Source organism: Mustela erminea, chromosome 12 (genome assembly GCF_009829155.1).
Source record: "Mustela erminea isolate mMusErm1 chromosome 12, mMusErm1.Pri, whole genome shotgun sequence".
Classification (NCBI taxonomy): domain Eukaryota; kingdom Metazoa; phylum Chordata; class Mammalia; order Carnivora; family Mustelidae; genus Mustela; species Mustela erminea.
In genome coordinates, this window is record NC_045625.1 from 86,082,027 (window position 1) to 86,104,409 (window position 22,383).

Consider the following 22,383-nt stretch of genomic DNA (forward strand, 5'->3'; position numbering starts at 1 on the left):
AAAAATACAATCAAGATCTGGAATTCCCAAGGGAGTCACATTTTAAGCAACCTTATCTACTTAATTATTTAATTAAATACATCAGTCTGACTTGGTGCTGAATGAGAGAAGAAGGGGAAAGGAGAGGTATCGGCTGTCCCCACCACCCCCACCCCTCTCTGTCTGTTTTGACAGTCCGGTGGCCACCTTGAGTATCACTCAACCTAGACCAGTCTGCACTTTGACCTTGTAACCACTGTGTTTGTGCCTTTGTGCAAAGCAGGGGCTGGCAAAGGCCAAGGCCCAGGCCCTGTCCCTGTGTTTCTTGGTTAAAAGTGAAAGCTGGACTCAAGAGTTACTAGTTCACGTGGTTCTTGCCCTCAAGAGGTGGGTTTTCTAAAACCCTATGAAAATTCATTTTCTACCCCCAAATCCAAATGATTCAGTCTGGAATGAACTACAGATCATCACCTAACTTACTTACTGAGAGAGTGGGAGTGCAGAGACCAGTAAGCAAAGGGAGAAGGACAGGAAAGTAACAATTACTGAATACTACTTATGTCAACTGTTAAGTACTTGGACATGGTATGGACCCCATTTCACAGATGAGAAGACTGAGGCCTCGGCAGGTTAAATTGTCCTAGTGAACAGTCAGCCTGTTCTGAGGCCACAGTCTATGCCCTTGACTTTATGTGACAGGATTGTGTAGGGGAATGGGAGGGAGAAAACCCCCTTTCCCTCAGAATGAAAGACGGCACCCACATCCCGAAACGGGAATAGGCTTTCAAGAGTCCTACTGTGTGTGGCAACTTGCACACAATGTAAACAATGGCAGCCTTGCTTGTTTTTTTTTTCCTCCCATGACGTCCCAAGTCACCATTTCATGTTCCCATCTCTGCCAAAGAATTCCAGGTTTGGTTTCCCGTGTCTCTTCCTCTCTTTACACTTTTCAAAAAGTACTGTAAGACATGATGCTTTGAAGAAAAGCCTTGGGAGACATTATAACATGAGATAAAGTCTTTAAGAAAGTAAAGAGTGACCGTGTTCAGTGGTTTTAATTGTTGGGTTGACTTCATGTCAATCCAACACGACTTCACTCCTATTGACTGGGTGTAAAGATGGGGAGTTTCTCCAGAAAGATCTGTCGTGTCCATCTCATTGTGGCAAGTTCTTTGTATCACACACAATCTGCACAGCTTCTAAAGAGAGGGATGTCCTGACTTACATGCTCTCAAAAAATGTCTCAAAAACACATTTTCAATGGACTTCATGTTTTAGATGAATTAGAATACCTACTACAGGGGCACCTAGGGTGGTTCAGAGGGTTAAAGCCTCTGCCTTAGGTTCGGGTCATGATCCCAAGGTCCTGGGATCGAGCCCCACGTTGGGCTCTCTGCTCAGTGGGGACCCTGCTTCCCCTCTCTCTGCCTGCCTCTATGCCTACTTGTGATCTCTGTCAAATAAATAAAATCTTAAAAAAAAAAAAAAAGAATACCTACTACAAAAAAACCATCTGTTAGTGAGGTAAGGTCAGAGGAGCACAGAGTTAAACTCCACATTTTGCAGGTGAGAGAAAACCCGAATGCAGGAAGGAAGTGACTTTGCCTGAGGTCACACAGCTCATTAGAGCTCAGCTGGAAGGAGAGAGCTCGCTTGGTAGGACTACCCAGTGCTCCCTGTTTCAGGATCAGATTGGTACAGACTGAATTCCATTTAATGGAACAGAAAACATTCAACTCCATCTCAAGATCCAAGTCTCCTTAAAGAGGAAGAGTAGATTTTTTTTTTTCTCCTCTTAGGAAAGATGGAATCAGTCTGACTATCTTTACCAGGTCCTGTGGTCAGTTGAGATTTTGTATGTGTGGGTGTGAAATGGATGAGAGCATTTCTTACCTAAAGAAAGGATTCTTTAAATCGAGGATGTTCCCAGATCTGAAGCCTGTCTGGTTTACCAGTGCCACAATCTGAATGTCATAGCTCTGTCTGGATGGCAGAAAACAAGACAAAACAAAAACCCGTCATTTGACAAGACCAGATATCTTCACATACACTGAAGGCACTGCCTACACGTACCCACCTACCTCATAAGGGTTTGAAGAGTGCATGGGTGGCATCTTGTACAGGCCCATGTGAGCTTATCTGGATGCTACTAATATTTATTTGTTAGAAGAGTTTGACAGTTATAGTCTTGTGATCTACAAAATTACAAAGTTAATTATGCTTCTGGTTTTACCAATGGCAATGACAGAAATGGCTTTAATTAACAGAGGTACTTTCTGGGTCACCCACCGAGGTACCAAAACAATCTTAATTGTGCAAAGACTGGATAATTTAAAAATCTCATACCGACATAAAATTGCAGACTGCCAGTTAATAAATGTGAATGATTTTAAGAGACCCCAGATGAAGGCTCATGCAATTCTGGCGAGAACTGTCTGATAAGATCAGCTAATAAGACACATATCCTTGATGACTAATCTGGAGGAATTATGTGCACGGGATTTTTATTAGTCACATGTATGCCTGCTCTGCCTGCTGCTCCCCCCGCTTGAGCTCTCTTCTCTGACAAATAAATAAAATCTTTTAAAAAATATGTATTTCTTCAGATCATAAAGTGTTACATATTCATTTGTAGAACTGAAAAATAAAATAGAAATTAAAAATAAAATAAAAATAAAATAGAAATAAAATAAAATAATCCATAACATCACTGGGTGAAGATTCTTCTACTATATTATCTCACCATTATTTTCCCTACTACCATTTTTTTTATAAATGGGTAAATTTTAAATAAAATCACCTAAAATATTCCTTCATATATCCTAATTTTATTTAACATAAGCAAGCACTTAGCCTGTAATTCCTCTTTTAAAAAATTTATTTGGGAGAGAGAGAAAGCATGACTAGCGGGGAGGGGCAGAGGGTGAGGGAAAAGCAGACTCCTGCTGAGCAGGGATTCTGACACAGGGTTGGATCTCAGGACCCGGAGGTCATGACCTGAGCCAAAGGCAGACGTTTAACCAACTGAGCCACAGAGGTGCCCCTATCTTATAATTCTTGGAAATATATTTTTCAGTAGTATTACATGGGTATAGCATAATGTGTTTAATAATTCCCCACATTCAAATATTTATATTTTTATAATATATTATAAACATGTAATAACATATTACTACTTATAGTAAAAAAAAAATTCGAATTTTATGGGGCGCCTGGGTGGCTCAGTGGGTTAAAGCCTCTGCCTTCAGCTCAGGTCACGATCTCAGGGTTCTGAAATCGAGCCCCGCAGCAGGCTGTCGGCTCAGCGGGGAGCCTGCTTCTCCCCACCCCCCTCTCTCTGCCTGCCTCTCTGCATACTTGTAATCTCTGTCAAATAGATAAATAAAAACCTTAAAAAAATCTAATTTTATGACAAATTCTGCTGTAAAGGACATTCTTGTAATACATCTTTATGTCCTATCTGTGATTATTTCCTTGGAATAAATTCTTAGTGTTAGACTCACAAGGCTATAGCACATAGACACTTAAGGTTCCCAATACCTACTGCTAAAATAGACATTTTAGAAAGTGGACTGGATTACTTCCTCACTTTCAAAGTACAAAAGGCTAGTTTCATTACACATCTTCAAATCCTTAATATTTTAAATGTTTGGGGTTAACATGTTATTATTTTAATTTGAATTTCCTTGACTGTTTGGCTTTCATTTCAAATTCCAGAAATTACTAAAAGATACAAAGGCCTTCTACCCTGTCGTTATCAATAGTGGAAAGTCTTACATATAATGTCAGATCCTATGAAACCTGTAGCTCCAGTTCTAGATTTTATCAGCACCAGACAAAGTAAGAGGGAAAGACAGGCCTACATAAACATTAAAAAAAAAAAAAAAGAAAAGAAAAGAAAAGAAAGAAAGAAAGAAAGAAAGAAAGAAAGAAAGATGTTCTTCAATTCTGTTTCAACTCCTATAATTAACTCCAAACTACTGTGCTGTAAGTTTCCTCCATGATACCCACATCCAGTAGTTCACTGCATTTGTGATACCAAAAGGTAGATGTGGGGGTAGTAAGACACAGAGACACCAAGATCTTGGGAGGGAGGCAGCCCTCCTGGTCATGGAAAGGCTGAGAAAGTCTCACAGGTAATTCAGAGAGTGACACACATGCATATTTTTCCCAAAGGAAAGACACCTTCTTAACAATATTTGAAGTAATTAATATAGGACTTCAACCAGAAATGGGGGATGCCAAGGTCTGTGCAAATGTGTGTGTCCACGGATGCATAAAAGGCACAAGGGAGACCTGCGTGGCCCCAGGTGTGGTCGGGAAGAACAATCAGGACGTTTCTGCCATAGCGTGTTCACCAAGGCTCTCTTCAGAATGCTAGATAACACTGTCACTTTATACTCACTTCTCTCAACCTGCTCTTCTCCCTGACCCAACCTCAGAGTCCTGGCTTTCCAGAAGGCAAAAGGAGCTTCGTGTTATGTTAGGTCATGGCTCAGGGTGATGAGTGAGAGATGAGGTTTGTTCTCAAAGCCCTTCTGTGATGGCAGGGGCAGAGGGCGGTGGGGAGGATGGTTAGACATGCTAATTTGATAGTGATTCACCCAACCATGGGAGAATGTGCCCTTTCCTAAGACAGCATGAAAACCATGCGCTCTCCTATCCCAGGAGCAGGTCATCCTGGTGCCACGACACCCAGGAGGCCGACTTCAGACTCTGTAATTAATGTGCAATGTGGATAAAGCAACCAATAATGGAGACTCTTCCCTAAGACTGTACACAGGATCCTAAATAACCATGGATTCTTTTGAACCAGTTATGTGGCAATGTGTATTCTCTAAAAACAAAAACAAAACCTCATTCTCTGCCAGAATTAGTTATTTTAAATCTACGGAGATGGAGTCAAGTGACATACGTGGGGACATACTTTAGTTCAGGATTAAGTGCAAAATCATTGCTTTGTATACCAACATTTCTTTTGTCCTCAAGCAGATATTGGAACAACATATGCAGGGCATGTCTTTCTAGGGAATGTGGTAACTCTGTTTTATTAGAGAAAACAGAAAGGTACAGTAGAGGGAGGGAGAGGCTCAGTGCTGACTGCCAAGAAAGAAGGGGGTGGAGAGAAAGATGGAAATAGAGAGAGGAAGCAAGATGGCAGAAAACTAGGAAACTGAAATAGCATTAGGTCACAGGAGTTCAGCTGGATAGTTATCAAGCCATTCTGAACATGTACAAACTCAATAGAAGATAGAAGAGAAGAGGAGGAGCAATTCTAGAAACCAGAAAATCGACCCCTCTTGGAAAGGTAGAACATGTGCAGAAGTGAATCTGACATGACGGGAAGATAGACCACAGCGGGGAAAGGGGCAGAGGGGCTGGATCCCAGCAAGTGGTAGACTAGCAGAGCACAAAATCAGAACTTTTGGACGTCTGCTCCACTGAGGGCCATCACTCCAGAGGCTAAGCAGGGGTAGAGCCCTCATGGGCACAGTATGGTCTCAGGACCCGTGGGGTCACAGAATGACTGGAGTGTCTGAGTGTAGCAGAGCTTGCAGGTATTAAAGCGGGGAAGCCGACTACAGAGACAGAGCTGAGGAGTGAGCTCTCAGATCGGAGCTACCTTAAACTGTGATCTGCGGCAGTCAGGCCACTGCTCTTTGAGCAGGGACCCTGTGGTAGATCTGGGGAGACTCCCTCCTTCCTCCTTCAGGAGGAGCGGTGCGGGAACCCGCGGCAGGAATCTGCTGCATTTTGGGACTCCAAACGGGGCCATGCTCCAGAAAAAGGAACGCTTGGTCACGGGCTGGGGGAGCTTGGAGTGTGGCCGGAGACCCAGGAGATGAGAAGGATTGACTGCTTTTCTCTGAGGGTGCACTGAGGAGTGGGGCCCTGGCTCTTAGCTCCTACCAAACCAGAGATTGGGAGGCCACCATCTTCATTCCAGTCCTCCAGAGCTCTAGGGAAAGTGCCCAGGGAACAAAAGCTCCCAAGAGCGAATCTGAGCAGATTGCTTAGCCCAACCCCTGGCAAGGGTGGTGCAGTTCCATCTCGGGTAAAGACATTTGAGAATCACTGGAACAGGCCCTTTCCCCAGGAGATCAGCAAGAACATCCTGCCAAGACCAAGTTTTCTAGTCACTGAGAACTGTGGAACTCCAGAGCTAGGGGAAAGCAACACTTAGAATTCATGGCTTTTTCCCCATGATCCTTCAGTATTGCAAAGTAAAATTTTTTTAATTTTATTTTTTTCTTATTCTATTTTTTAAACTTTTCTTCTTTCCTCTTTAAACATTTTTTAAACTATTTTATCTTATCAATACCTTTAAAAAGAATTTTTAAAAATATTCATGGTTATAGTCATATTTTATCCCTTCATTGTATTTAACCTTATTTTTTGTATACATATACATTTTTCTTCTTTAAAATTTTGGGATATAATTTCTTCTAATAGATCAAAATAAACCCTAAATCTAGCTACAGTCTGATCATATTCTTTTTTTTTTCTTTTTCCAACCAACTTATCTTACCAATTCCTTTTAAAAAAATCTTTTAAAATATTTTTAAATCTTTTTCATCTTTACAGTCATATTCCTTCTCTTCATTGTGTTTACCCCTATTTTTGAAAATATATAAGTTTTTCTTTCTTTAAAATTTTGGGAGGTAGTTTCTTCTAAGAGACCAGAATACACCCCAAATCAAGTGGGTGGCTCAGTTCTATTCACAGTCTAATAACTATATTTTTAAATTTTTTATTGTTTTACCCCCTCTCGTCTTCCCCTGGTTTTAGATCTCTTCTTATTTGGTTAGCATATATTTTTCTGGGGTCTTTGCCACCCTTTTAATATTTTACTCTCTCATTCATATATTCTTATCTGGATAAAATATAGGAGGAAAAACCCACCACAAAAAAAGAAGAAGAGGCAGTATCAAATGGCAAGGGACTAATCAATACAGACATTGGTATTATGTCAGAACTAGAGTTCAGAATGACAATTATTAAGGTGCTAGTTGGACTCAAAAAAGACATGGAAGATATTAGAGAATCCCTTTCTGGAGAAATAAAAGAACTAAAATCTAACCAAGTGAAATTAAAAAAGCTATTAATGAGGTGCAATAAAAAATGGAGGCTCTTACTGCTAGGATAAATGAGGCAGAAGAGAGAATTAGTGATATAGAAGACCAAATGATGGAGAATAAGAAGCTGCGCAAAAGAGAGACAAACAAATACTGGACCATGAAGGAAGAATTTGAGAGATAAGTGATACTGTAAGATGAAACAGTATTAGAATTGAGATCCCAGAATAAGAAGAAAGAGAGGGGCAGAAGGTATATTGGAGCAAATTATAATAGAGACTTTCCCTAAAATGGCAAAGGGAACAATCATCAAAATCCAGGAGGCACAGAGAATTCCCCTCAAAATCAATAAAAATAGGTCCACACCCCATCATCTAATACTAAAACTTACAAGTCTTAGTGACAAAGACAAAATACCGAAAGCAGGCGGAGACCAGAGGTTTACAACATACAATGATAGTAATATTAGAGTGACAGCAGACTTATCCACAGACACCTGGCAGGCCCAAAAGAACGGGCATGATATATTCAGAGCATTAAACGAGAAAAATATGCAGCCAAGAATACTATATCCAGCTAGGCTGTCACTGAAAATAGAAGGAGAGATAAAAAGCTTCCAGAACAAACAAAAACTAGAAGAATTTGCAAACACCAAACCAGTCCTACAGGAAATATTGAAAGGGGACCTCTAAGCTAAGAGAGAGCCTAAAAGAAGCAGACCAGAAAGGAACAGAGACAATATACAGTAACAGTCACCTTACAGGCAATAGAATGGCACTAATATCAAATCTTTCAGTAGTTACCCTGAATGTAAATGGGCTAAATGCCCCAATCAAAAGACACAGTGTATCAGAATGGATAAAAAACAAGACCATCGATATGCTGTCTACAAGAAACACATTTTAGACCCAAAGACACCTCCAAATTTAAAGTGAGGGGGTGGTAAACAATTTACCATGCTAATGGACATCAAAAGAAAGTTGCGGTGGCAATCCTTATATCAGATAAATAAGATTTTAAGCCAAAGACTATAATAAGAGATGATGAAGGACACTATATCATATTTGAGGGATCTAGGAAGAAGATTTAACAATTTTAAATATCTATGCCCCTAACATGGGAGCAGCCAATTATATAAACCAATTAATAACAAAATCAAAGAAATGCATAGACAGTAATACAATAATAGTAGGAGACTTTAACACCCCCCTCACCAAAATGGACAGATCACCTAAGCAAAAGATTAACAAGGAAATAAAGGTTTTAAATGACACACTGAACCAGATGGACATCACAGATATTTTTGGAACATTCCATCCCAAAGCAACAGAATACACATTCTTCTTGAGTGCACATGGAACATTCTCCAGAATAGATCACATCCTGGGTCACAAATCAGGTCTCAACCAATACCAAAAGATTGGGATGATTCCCTGCATATTTTCAGACCACAATGCTCTGAAGCCAGAACTCAATCATAAGAGGAAGGTTGGAAAGAACTCAAATACATGAAATACTCAAAAGAACTAAAATACCAGAAAATTAAAGAACTTAGCAATGAGACAACAAAAAGAAATAAAAAACATCTGAATTGGCAAAGAAGAAGTCAAATTCTCTCTTTTTATTTGAGTTCAAAACAACGCAAATACCAGGAAATTGAAGAATTTTAAAAACTCATGGAAACAAATGAAAATGAAAACACAACTGTTCAAAATCTGTGGGACACAGCAAATACGGTCCCCAGAGGTAAGTATATAGAGATACAAGCCTTTCTCAAGAAACAAGAAAGGTCTCAAGTACACATATAACCCTACACCTAAAGGAGCTGGAGAAAGAACAGCAAAGAAAGCCCAAACCCAGCAGGAGAAGAGAAATAATAAAAATCAGAGCAGAAATCAATTAAATAGAAACCAAAAGGATAGTAGAACAAATCAAAGAAACTAGGAGCTGGTTCTTTGAAAGAATTAATAAGACTGATAAACTCTTGGTCAGACTTATCAAAAAGAAAAGAGAAAGGACCCAAATTAATAAAATCATGAATGAAAGAGGAGAGATCACAACCAACACCAAAGAAATACAAACAATTATAAGAGCATATTATGAGCAACTATACGTCAGAAAATTTGACAATCTGGAAGAAATGGATGCATTACTAGAGATGTATAAACTACCAAAACTGAACCAGAAAGACATAGAAAACCTGAACAGACCCATAACCAGTAAGGAGATTGAGAAAGTCATCAAAAATCTCCCAATAAACACGAGTCCAGGGCCAGATGGCTTCCCAGGGCAATTCTACTAAACATTTAAAGAAGAATTAATTCCTATTCTCCTGAAACTGTTCCAAAAAATAGAAATGAAAGGAAAACTTCCAAACTCATTTTATGAGGCCAGCATTACCTTGATCCCCAAACCAAACAAAGACCCCATCAAAAAGGAGAAGTACAGACCAATATCCCTGATGAACATGGATGGAAAAATTCTCACCAAAATACTAGCCAATAGGATCCAACAGTACATCAAAAAGATTATTCACCACGACCAAGTGGGATTTATACCTGGGCTTGCAAGGATGGTTCAACATCCACAAATCTATGTGATACAATACATTAATAAAAGAAAGAACAAGAACCATATGATACTCTCAATAGATGCTGAACAAGCATTGGACAAAGTACAGCATCCTGTCTTGATCAAAACTTTTCAGAGTGTATGGATAGAGGGTACATACCTCAATACCATCAAAGCCATCTATGAAAAACCCAGAGTGAATATCATTCTCAATGGGAAAAAAATGAGAATTTTCCCCTAAGGTCAGCAACACGGCAGGGATGTCCACTATCACCACTGCTATTCAACATCATACTGGAAGTCCTAGCCTCGGCAATCAGACAACCAAAAGAAATAAAAGACCTCTGAATTGGCAAAGAAGAAGTCAAACTCTCTCTTTGCAGATGATATGATTCTTTATGTGAAAAACCCAAAAGACTCCACTCCAAAACTGCTAGAACTCATACAGGAATTCAGTAAAGTGTCAAGATATAAAATCAGTGCTCAGAAATCAGTTGCATTTCTATACACCAACAGCAAGACAGAAGAAAGAGAAATTAAGGAGTCGATCCCATTTACAATTGCACCCAAAACCATAAGATACCCTAGGAATAAACCTAACCAAAGAGATAAAGAACCTATACTCAGAAAACTAGGAAGTACTCATGAAAGAAATTGAGGAAGACACAAAGAAATGGAAAAACGTTCCGTGCTCATGGATTGGAAGAACAAATACTGTGAAAATATCTATGCTACCTAAAGAAATCTACACATTTAATACAATCCCTATCAAAATACCACAATTTTTTTTCAAAGAAATAGAACAAATAATCCCTAAAATTTATATGGAACCAGAAAAGACCCTGAATAGCCAGAGTAATGTTGAAAAAGAAAGCCAATGTTGACAACATCACAATTCCAGGCTTCAAGCTCTATTACAAAGCTGTCATCATGAAGACAGTATGGTACTGGCATGAAAACAGACACATAGATCAATGGAAGAGAATAGAGAGCCCAGAAATGGACCCTCAACTCTATGGTCAACTCATCTTCAACAAAGCAGAAAAGAATTTCCAATGCAAAAAAGACAGTCTCTTCAACAAATGGTGTTGGGAAAATTGGACAGCCACATGCAGAAAAATGAAACTGGAGCCTTTACTTACACCACACACAAAAATAGACTCAAAATGGATCAAAGACCTCAATGTGAGAAAGGAATCCATCAATATCCTTGAGGAGAACACAGGCAGCAACGTCTTCGACCTCAGCCGTAGAACTTCTTCCTAGCAACATCGCCAAAGGCAAGGGAAACAAGGGCAAAAATGAACTATTGGGATTTCATTAAGATAAAAACTTTTTCACCACAAAGGAAACAGTCAACAAAACCAAAAGACAACTGAAAGAATGGGAGAAGATATTCACAAATGACATATCAGGTAAAGGGCTGGTATCCAAAATCTAGAAAGAACTTAGCAGACTCAACACCCAAAGAACAAATAATCCAATCAAGAAATGGGCAGAGGACATGAACAGACATTTCTGCAAAGAAGACATCCAAACGGCCAACAGACACATGAAAAAGGGCTCGACATCACTGGGCACCAGGGAACTACAAATCAAAACCACAATGAGATACCACCTCACGCCAGTCAGAAGGGCTAAAATTAACAAGTCAGGAAATAACAGATGTTGGTGAGGATGCGGAGAATGGGGAACCCTCCTACGCTGTTGGTGGGAATGCAAGCTGGCGCAGCTACTCTGGAAAATAGCATGGAGGTTCCTCAAAAAAAAAAAAAAAATAGAGCTACCCTACGACCCAGCAATGGCACTACTGGGTATTTACCCTAAAGGTACAAATGTAGTGATCTGAAGGGGCACAGTGCACCCGGATGTTTACAAGCAGCAATGTCCACAACAGCCAAACTATGGAAAAACCTAGATGTCCATCAACAGATGAATGGATAAAGAAGATGTGGTATATATATACAATGGAATTCTATGCAGCCATCCAAAGAAATGAAATCTTTTGCAAAATCATTTGCAATCATGTGGATGGTACTAGAGGGTACTACACTGAGTGAAATAAGTCAATCAGGGAAAGACAATTATCATATTATCTCTCTGATATGAGGAATTTGAGAGGCTGGGCGGGGAGTCTGGGAGGTAGAGAAGGAAAAAATAAAGCAAGATGGGATCAGAAGGGAGACAAACCATAGCAGACTCTTAATCTCACTTAGCAAACTGAGGGTTGCTGTGGGGGTGGGGAGTAGGGATAGGGTGGTTGGGTTATGGACATTGGGGAGGGTATGGGCTATGGTGAGTGCCATGAAATGTATAAGCCCGATGATTCACAGACCTGTACCCCTGGGGCAAATAATATACTATATGTTAATAAAAACAATTTTAAATATATATATATATATAAAAGTAAAGAGGGAAAGAGCTGTCAAAAAAAAAAAAAAGAAGAAGAAGGTGTTGGAGAATCAGAAGTAGTGGAAGCTTGGGGAGAAAATGGCCCAAGCCACCGAGGGTTTACTGATGTTGAAGGAAGTTAGCTGGAACCTCACTGGCATAGACACCACCTCAGTGTGCTTCAGCAGGGTTGGACTGAGCATGCCCCGGGAGGAGGAGGGACGGTACACTGGGGTATGGAAGAAAATGTGGAGCTCTTATTTTGAATTTTGCCAGTCCTCGGAAGCCAAGACAGTTGTGCACCTGACACCTCCTGAGCACTAGTGAATTCACTAGGTAAATGCTGGATTCTAAACCCCAGCTAACGGTTACGGTATGTGTTAGGCTCACCTAGTTCTCAGGTTTTGCTAAGGTGGGAGGGTTCAGTAAGAGTCTGATTATGGGACCAACGCAACCAAGGAGACACCAAGCATGTAAAGGACCAAAGGGCTCGAGCTAGAAGATTCTGAGGACCACTGAAGAACAAAGAAACGTTGCGCAAAAGGCCGTCTGCAAATACTATTACTTCACTGCCCTTAATCAGACCCGAGAGCATCCCCTACAGTTCCTTCTGATGTAGCAGTCCGAATACATAGGTATTTGGGCTAAGAGAAGCTGAGTGCCAGCTGAAGCAAGTTCAGTAATGACCATGAGGGGAAGCACTCGGAGCCTCCCAAGCCCTCTGGTCAGCATTTCTTCTAGTTCCGAAAACAAAGCTCATTAAGCTCCCTGTAAACCAAATTCCCTGGCAAACCTCAGTTGGGATCCCTCAGAGGGATCCAAAAGTTTTAAGTTCTGTTCCAAAAAATGTTGGCCCAGGGTAAGTTGCTGAGCTAGACCCAAAATCAGCCTACATATATTTGTGGTTTTTTTCCCCATTCATTCTTTTTATTTCTATTTTTGTATCTTTTAAGATACACACTACATAAATTTCTATGTGTGTGTGTATATATATATATACACACACACATACACAGAGACATGTCTATGCATGTGTGTCTGTAGTATATGAATGTATATACATACATATATATGCATAGATCTCTATATCACGCACTTTGTCTTATGCTTTCTATTATTACTGTAGTATACTCACGTAATTAAAAGATAAGTGGCAGTATACTTGGAGGACACATACATAAAATGTTTTTACTCCTAGGTGCACGTGACCAAAAAGCTTCACGGGTGCCACATCTATGAACTGTAGGGATGTAAATCCGATAAAGTTTCTAAGTAAGGTGAGTTCTGTTTGACTGTCCCAAGCACCAAAATAAATGAGAGCTCCAGAAGGAGGGGGGTCGGTGGAAAACGAAATGCTAATGATACAATCATAAATGGCCCTGGCCTGGCTGGGGAGAAAAGGGCAGTCACTGCCCCGCCTGTGTGGCTGCACACATTCTCCCAGGAGGCCAGGGGTTATAAAGACTGTTTGACAGCAGGGAAGGGGGCTCTCCCCTCCAAAGGCAGGACAAACACGTAGCACCTTACTGAAAAGGGCGTCAAAGCACTGACATTCAGGAAGTGCAGAGGTTCATAGAAAATACCAAGGAAGAGAAGAATTTTCCAGCAAACACTCTGATGGGATACAATGAGAAAAAGAAAGAGAATAAGGCAGGAGAAAATAAAGCTAAGATTTTCTGTGGATCTACTGTGTATTGATGACTATACTATGTTTTCTCTAATACCTGCCAAGCCTGATGACACAATTACTATAAATTGTGGCTAGAGAAATTCATTAACTTGCTCAAGATCACTCAAGCACCAACTATGGGCAGAGGAGACTGGACAAAACCAGGAGACACCCAAGGCTGGCCTCTCTCACTACACCTGGGTGCTGGTCTAATATGAAGAACTTCCTCCCTCCCACCCCCTCCCTTTAGTCCTGCTGCAAAGCATTGTGGGTCCATAATATCTTAGCGTCTTCTTTCAGCTGTGCTAGATGAAATTCTTACTAAGAGAAGGATCATCAGCTATGACTTCTTCATTCAAGTGGTCATTCCACATCACTGCTGAACCTCTGAAGTATATTAAGTGAGGAGGGATACGCCATAGAGTGAGACTCGGGCCTTCTTTTTGGAATGCTCACATAAAGGCAAATACCAGCAATATGACATCGGTATTTTAGGAAAGGGCTGGCGGGCAGGAGGAGCCGGGAGTCACGACACAGGTGTGGGAGGTGAATGTTTGCTTCTTTCTTCCCGACTAGGGGAATGAAGCAGAGGATGGTAGGAAAGTATGACTGATGAGGATGAAACCCAAGATACGTTAGAAAAAGTAATGAAACAATAAGATGGTTTAAATTCACTCACCTAATAGTACCCTGTGGTATGTTAACATACAAATATTTGAAAGCAAAAATTTATCAAGCAGAAAAGGCAAGTCCAAACTCCAGGCTGATGTGGGCTACTGTTCCTGAGCCTTTTTTTTTTTTTTTTTCCCCTGTAGAACTGGTCATTACATAGATGTCTTATGAAGATTCAGGAAGAAAGTGGTAACTTTCAGGGTAAACATGGTAAAAATCAGTGTTCTCCCATTTTTCTCCTGAAAGCCATCCCCTAACAAGCAAAATCGAAAGACACTGCAGACCACAGACCTCATTTTCTGTCCAACCGCGAGAAAGATCTAATCGACCAACTCTAGCATATGCATGACGGATACAAAAGCACTCGAGATTGGTCGTGGGTCATAGGGGAAATAGTACAGAAGTGCAAAGAGAAGCAGGAGAGCCCCGGGCAGCCGTCCTCAGGGAGTGCTCCCCAAAACATGGGCCCTGAAGACGAGGAGCGTTTTCTGAACTGCACAAGTTTTAGTCCTTGTTTGTAGCATCTTGTGCAGGAACGAGGGCAGGCAAGGCTCTCAGGCAGAGACGCATCTAGAACGGTGACACAGCAGACCCACCTGGAGACGCACCGGGCAGCCATGTTTGCAGGAAGCAGGATGTCTCTGTGCCAGGACTGAGCAGGACAGAGTGTGAGGTGAGGAAAGCAGACGCGTGAACACGGTCATGACTCCCCGGCCACAGGAACGCCTCTCCTGTGAACTACTTTCTGGAAACGTCCCAGGAACGGGATTCAGTTCCAGAGGGGGAGAACTTAAAATCTCAGACAATTTAAAAATCACTCTTATAGGAGTGAGGAGTTGAAGATGTTAGCCAAAAGGCAGGAAGGCTGGGAGCATTTTGGAAGAACTCTCCAAATAGTCACAGCCGCCGTTGGGAGGTTGGAACAGACTCAGAAGCAGAAGTAAGATGAATGGGTACAATGAACCGAAAGTGGTAGACAGGGTCGGCAGCAAGAGTCATGTTGTAATCATCAGAGATGTCTAAAGTACATGACGTTGATAGCCAAAGACTGTATGAAAAGTTACTTAATCTTAGTAGTAGTTAAAGAAATAGACACCAAATAACCAGAAGCAACTTTTGAAAAGTGATTTTTGGGTCTGGCAAAAACCATAGAGACCAGTAACGGGCAATGCAGGGAAAGAAGTGCAAGAATGCATAAGGCTGTCCGCTGCAGCGTTGAGTGAAGTTGGCGCAACCATGGAGAAAAGCAGTATTTATCAGTGCGTAACATACACATAATCTCTCATCTAGCATTTCCACTTCTAGGGATCTCACGTAGAAATATTCTTGCCACTGTACAATCTTCCTGTTCAAGGGTATTTAATGTAGAGTTTTTTGCAATGGCCAAAACCAAAACAATACAAAACAAACAAAAAAACCCAGCAACTTAAAAAAAGACATGATCTATGTCCATCTCTGATGCATTTAGTAAAATGACAAAACAACCTGTCTGCACAGATCCAGGACTCACTGCTAAGTAAAAATGTGAGTTGGAGACTGTTCGTTTACTCTTCTTGTAAAACAACAATAAAAACCCCACGAAAATTTTTGGTTAGTGTATGCACAGACAATCGCCTGAAAGGCTACGGAGCACAGGGTCACATCTGGGGCCTGGGGCGAGGGCTGGCAGTGTGTGTGGGCTCTGGACGCTTTTGTAGTTTTGAATGTACTTGTGAATGCGTTAGGTTTTTGTAATGGAAGAAATCAAGACTTTAGAAACGGAAGGGTTGGTATGTGAAGTGGTGAGCTCTCTGTCACAGGAGTATTCAAGAACAAGCCCAAGAAAGCGGGAGAGGGAGGGAGGGAAGGAAGTGGAGCGAGATGACCTGTGAGTACCCTTAAGATCCAGAGAGTCCTTGAACCACTCTGCTGTATCCTTTCTCCTCTGATTCACCCAGGAGAAGCTCCAGCAAGGTGAAAGAAAACAGAGCATTTTAAAAATGAGATCCATCAAACTGATCCCTGCCAAGGCCTCGTGAAACCCATTATCAGAGGGAAGCCGCCAGTCCTGGCTGACACAGGGTGCACCGGCCCTGCCGTGCTTGTCCCCCTGGGTACAGATCGATGTCGCTGGGCTAAATCTGGGGGTGTGTGGCTAGCTGCAAGGAAGGCCAGGAAGCTGACGTGGGATTTAAAGCACTTGATAATTCGAGCCTTTGGTAAGCGTTCCCTTGAGCAGATGGATGCCCTTCCTTCCTCTGCGGTCAGCTGGAGAACGCTGCCCAAGCTCCCCATCCCTGCCGCCCTGAGCCCCGCAGCTGAGCGCACCCGGCAAAGTCAGCCAGGCTTTGGCAAACCACGCCATGCACGCTTCTAGGTGCTGGGAAGGCTCCCGCCTCCTGTACCCCCTTCCCCATCAGTGAGCAGCACGCAGAGGTGGTCTCCCGTCGGGACGCGCCTGCTTACCGTCTGTTGGCTACAAACAGCACTTTCCCCGAGAGGGTCTCTCCTTCTTTGGCGAAGAGCGGAGTGTGAAGAAGGCACCGCACCTGATACCAATGGGTCAGAGGCTCAGTTGGGGCTGTTGACAGCCAGACAGTTACCCTGTGGGGCAAGAAAAGAGTGAAGAGACATTTACAGCCCAGGCTCACATTTAATGGGCTGCCCTGGGGACTTGGGTTGAGAGTTGGTCTTCCAGGGTTTTTGACTCATGGACTCCTTTAAAGATAAGGATAGCTCAGTTTAGGTCGTTGCCCTGAGCCGGGCACTGGACCAAGAGCTCTGCGTGTATTATCCCCCTAAGTCTTTACAACAGCTCAATGAGGTCAGCCCAGAGAAGTTAAAGGACTTTCCCAAGGCCACACAGAGGACAGCTGGAGAGCCAGGTTCAAAGCCGTGCACTTGGCCGCTCTATCGATCTCTACTTCTGCATCAAATTTCACTAGAAATTCAACAAGTAACAGAGTTCAACTAGGAAATGATTTGTTTGAAAAACATCTGTCAGGGTGAGGAGTCTGGAGCTGGTCTCTTAACTGGCTCATGCCAACCTGTTCAGAGAACCTGACGAGGCTTCTGGAGGCCAGAAAAGCTCCTGGGCAGATGGTCTCTACAGTCCTTCCAGCTCACACTTCCTGCACGCGCATGTGTGTGAAAGGGTTTAAATGGACATTCTTCCTTTTATGTGAAGAGGTGAGAACATCTGGCTGGGCCTCCAACACCAAGGTCACCTGTCCTGGGCTCAGGCTGTGTCTCTGGCTTGGACGGAGGAAGGGTCCATTTTGACTGGAAGATTTTGTGGGGATATCTGACAAAATTTAGCTAAGTAACATAAACCACTTCTAGATCAAAATATACTCAGAGTAGATTAGAGTAGAATGCAAATTTTTGAAAGCTTTTTAGGATAAAGCGTTTAACTTCAAAGGAAGTTCTCCCCTTGGAGCAGGCCACGTCTGGCTTATCTCCCTTGCTCCCGCAGGAACAAATTCACCGGGGAAAGTCGGAGACATGAATGCGTGGATTCCCTTGGACAAATGCGCTTCCGTGCTGCAGGACTGACTCATACACCCTTTTCTTTCTCCCTGATTGTCAGCCCAGATGAGGCTTCTAGGGACCCCCTCCCCGCTGAGCCCCCCAAGCTCCCTGAGCTTTATCACAGACCCACGAGTCCTTCTCTCTCTGCAGATGCAATGGTGGGCCTGCCTGCTTTTATACGGAGAGGAGGAGAGTGTGTTGCAGAAGTTTGCCTTTTGCCTGGCCACGTGACCCAGAGCAACTGTCTTCACTCATTAGAGAACACGAGAAAGCCTGGCAAGGGAGTAGGGGGAGTCCGGAGGAGAGCACAGATTTGGGGGGGTCCCGGGGATAGTGCAGCCCCAACGAGAAATGCCAGACACTGAGAATCAGCTTGGAGGTAGTCTGTCTCCTCTCTTCCCTTGGGGTTTTGGATCTTTTCAGGACGGGGAAGGAGTACATGATGGAGATGTCACCGCCGCGGCTGTCAGCGTTAGCCGTCCACGCCTGCCTGGTCACTGAGGAAGGTTCTAGCCTAAGGAGCTGAGGGTGCAAACCAGAGAGGGGGAAGGTCTAAGTCTGGCTGCACCTGGACACAGGCTGTTCTGGAACCAGGATGGTGAGAGAGAAAGCCACGGCGGGTGCCTGGGGTCCTTCCCACCACCTATTCTGGAAAAAACCAAGAGGGATGATAAAGCCCGGACCTTCCGTCCTTCCTTCAAAACCCAATCCAATTGGCTCCATAGGTTTCCCAGGATTTTAGCCAGGGCCGAAAGGACACTGCGGAAAACGGCCTCATTTCAACTTGGCCGTAAAATCGGAAAGTTCCGTTTGCATCAGTGCTTTATTTTATTGAAACCCAGAGAAATGAGCATTATGGGGGTTGAAATTCACTTTAGAACACCTTGGAGTCACGATCACACACGGTGCGGAACAGCACGGGGCCCGAGCGGGCGTGGAAGGGGGTGATACCTACAGAGATCCCACAAAGGCCACGTCGAACCAGAACGCCAGGCCGTGGACGAGGCCAGACTGCGTCAGCTGAAACTCAAAGGGGATTTCTACTCTGCAAGGAAAGAAGAGAGAGAGAGAGAGCGCGGGAACACTTGGAATTATTTTGTTGCTGTTGACAGGCGTACAAGATACATTCGAGCAATCAACCAGAACATTCCCAGGCTACTTTCTTTCTCTCTTAAGCACTCCGGCTTGGGAAGCAGCGTTCTCTCTGTGCGTGATTATGCATTTGACAATGTGGCTCCTTTTTCTTCTTCTTTTCTTTAATATTATGGCCGTCACCATACAGTCCATCACTAATTTTTGATGTAGTGACAGTGTGGTTTCTTGACCAAATTTGGCAAGAATTCCATCACCACACTGGGCAACCCAGGACTCCCCGGGGGGAAGGCGACATCCAGAGTGGGGTGTGAGCCCGAGAGAGGAGGACGACGCCCAGGTGACACCCGTCCTTCCAGACGTCAGAGCGCCAAGTGAGGCAGCCCCCTTGTGCTGCTGCTCAGACGGCAAGGGCCGGCCGGCCGCTAAAAGATGAAGCAGATCATAGGGGGCTGCATCCAGCTATAAAGGCCACTGTCACAGTTCATTTATTTTTGGGGGAGGTCACTGAACCTCGCACAGGGCCACAGCAAACGACACGCAGACGTGGCTGTGGCTTCTATCACACGCGGGGTGAGTGGGAAGAGGAAAGAGTGGAAAAGATAACACAAAGCGTAGATGCTAACTTGCAAAGTCACTTAAATCCTCTCTCAGTTTTGTCACCTGTCAATGGGTGACAAAACCTCCCACTTCCCTTGTGAGGGTCTCGTGCGTGTTGGGCAGGGGGATAACACAGAGCGCTCTGTGAACTTCACAGAGTTTCACAGTTAAAAGATGATCTTATTCGTCCCTTGCTGAGGGGAGACTTGGCTTAGTGAGTGCTCTAAAGATTTTCAAAGGAGGTCATACCTTCTTTGCATGTACGGTGCCTGCAAAGCCCTAACTTCTTTCACCCTGCGGCAGTCAGAGCGTTTCTAGAGTTTTCCATTGTGCTGATCCCACTGAATTGTTTGGTATTGCACTGCCATTACTTCCTCCTTTTTTGGGGGGGGGCATTCCCTTAAGTAGACTGAGCTCTTCAAGTGCAGACTTTTGGCAGTTACTTTCAGAGCCTGTGTAAGCACCGGCACTGTACCTGGTCCCTGGCGAGATCTCAGTAAGCATCTGCTGAAACCACACACGCAAATGGAGAACGGAAAGCCGACACGGATCTCAAACTTCCCTGGACTCAGGAGGTGGCCCCGAGCAGCACCTAAAGCCAACGGAGGCCAATTTTGTCCGGGCCCCTGGGAGTCACCTGAGTTGCTCCCAAATGCCAGTCCTCGAGCGGAGCACACGGCAGGAAGACACTGGCCCCCTGAGCCGGGCCTTCGACCAAGTCAGCGTGAACAGAAGCGAGCTGTGTTGCTTCTGGGCAGAAGCTCTTACTGCCAGGACGTGTGCGGCCACGCTCCTTCTTTTTGACTAAGTGAGGAGCGACGCTCTGTACGGAGGCTGGTGGGCGAGGGTGGGTGACGCCACACAGAGCCACAGCTGCGCCCCGTGCACAAACAGCCCTAGGGGATGACTCCTGCGGTCTGAGCCACGGACGTGGTTTCTGAGGACAGCAGCGGGTTCTAGCCTGCCCCAACTAGGACAGCACCCTGCGCCCGCTGTGGTCTCCAGACAGAGGATGCTCTGAGCTGCCCAGCGGCACCTGCTAAAGTCTGGCCCTTACTTCCTCAGAAGCCCGGGCAAAATGACAACCTGGCTGGGTCTTTAGCTGCATACCCAGGAAAAAAATATATTGGCATACTGACCTTCTCAAGGAAAAAAAGGCAAAACGGGCTCCTATCAGGATCCGCAGAATGGGTTCTCATTTCAGAGTCTCTTCCGGTGGAGGGAAGGAGCTGAGTGCTGTCTTTGAAAATGAGCTCGTGCCTGCGAAACACCTAGCTCAGCACTCAGGTAGGCAAGCACTCAGCAAGCTGTAGCTCTGCTTCTTGAATGTTCCTGGCCCAGGTGAGGACTTTAGCAGCCCGGACTCTGGAGCCTTTGGAACAGTCTCACATGGTCCGTCATTCTGTGACCTTGCACAACCTACTGTGCCACTCTGCCTTGCACCTGTCCTCCTAAGACGGAGGTCACCACGGTGCTGCATGCAGAGTACTGTTTTGAGGACTCAGTGAGTCGGTATGTGTAAGGGGCTCAGAACGCCAACGGACTGCATAAGCACAAGCTATTACCACTCACGTTACACACACACAACTCTTCAACCAATGCTACGGGAGAAGCTTCACCATCCTTGTTTGGCAGTAAAACGCGACTAGTGCTGCACTGTTCTGGGCGAGACCCCCACCTCAGCTCTCTCCCCTGCGTGAGTGGCAAAAGCCTGCACTAAAGTTTGGGGACGAGCGAGGCGGAGAGTGTAAAAGTCCAGAGCCACACTGGTATTTACGAACCTGTGGAGATCTGCCTCTTCGGCGTCCATGAAGTTGACTGTGTATTTGACTGTCCGAGCCATCAAAATCCTGATGTCGAATGTGTCCTGGCAGGGTGGGGGGTGGGGGAGAAGAAGCAGAAAAGTTCTCTCTCTATCAGGACAAACGAACCCCAGCAAAACTGTGGGATGGCTTTCCTCCCCAAATTTCAAGTCAACAAGAGTTAGGATTTGGAAGGCATGAGCTTAATGAGAATAAGGTCCATAATGACGACTAGCGTTTATTCCGGGCTTACTATGCAAGCGTGGCGTACTTCATGCTTTTCCTAAGTGCTAAGGTGGTGTCATCGAGTCCTCCAATGCTCCTGAAGCAGGTGTTTGGTGTGTTTTCAGACTTTATCCCTTCACCATATTCTAAGAAGTTCCATAAAACCTCAGCTCACCTTCAGCTCCCAGTATGGCCGGTGACCCTAGCTTGGCCAATCAATCAGTGCGTGACTTTTCCCCTGAAGATGGTTTCACAGGCAGGAACTCAACCCGAGTGAGGACACTCAGGCTCTAGCTAAACTAATTCGGGGGCTTTGGCCCGAGTTATTAGAGAAAAGCTGGCTCTCCTGTGGGACTTAAGAGTTGTACAAATCTGAGGCAGGAGTTCCTGAAGCCATCTTGCTACCAGGAGGGGAGACCCTGTCTGGGAACGGAGATAAATTAGAGGGAACGGAGATAAATTAGAGGCAACGGAGATAAATTTTCAGGATAGAGAAATCAGATTCGGGTGACACTGCCCGAACTCCAGCAGTGGGTCGCTAGCTCCAGGCTCTGCAGGTTTGAGGGCCAGTAATTAAGTCAGTTTTGGGTAATGCCAAATTATTACTGTCCAAGGTCACACAGTTAGAGGGGACCACGATGGAAACCCTGATCTGTCTGACAGCAATGCTCCTGTTCTAAGTTATTTATTTCACAAAGCTGCCTCTTCTATGAGGCCTCAGGCCACCAGAATCAATGGGAAGATATGAATTATTGAACGAGTGTGAGGGCTCAGTGTGGACATGGGGTGAGTCAGG

At 44.0% G+C, this 22,383-nt stretch overlaps 1 protein-coding gene across 3 annotated transcripts in view; it reads right to left on the reverse strand.

Moving 5' to 3' along the window:
• LOC116570691 (histone-arginine methyltransferase CARM1-like) overlaps positions 1-22,383 on the reverse strand; it is a 261,533-nt gene that overhangs the window by 3,208 nt on the left and 235,942 nt on the right. For 2 of the 3 annotated variants that reach the window (XM_032308150.1, XM_032308152.1), the window contains 4 exons: positions 21,342-21,427; positions 18,824-18,913; positions 16,804-16,941; positions 1,873-1,962 (listed from right to left, as the gene is read on the reverse strand). In XM_032308150.1, coding sequence (XP_032164041.1) covers positions 1,873-1,962; positions 16,804-16,941; positions 18,824-18,913; positions 21,342-21,427 — 404 coding nt within the window. Of the gene's footprint in view, positions 1-1,868; positions 1,963-16,803; positions 16,942-18,823; positions 18,914-21,341; positions 21,428-22,383 lie in introns of those variants that run through there. The other variant, XM_032308151.1, reaches the window with a different exon arrangement.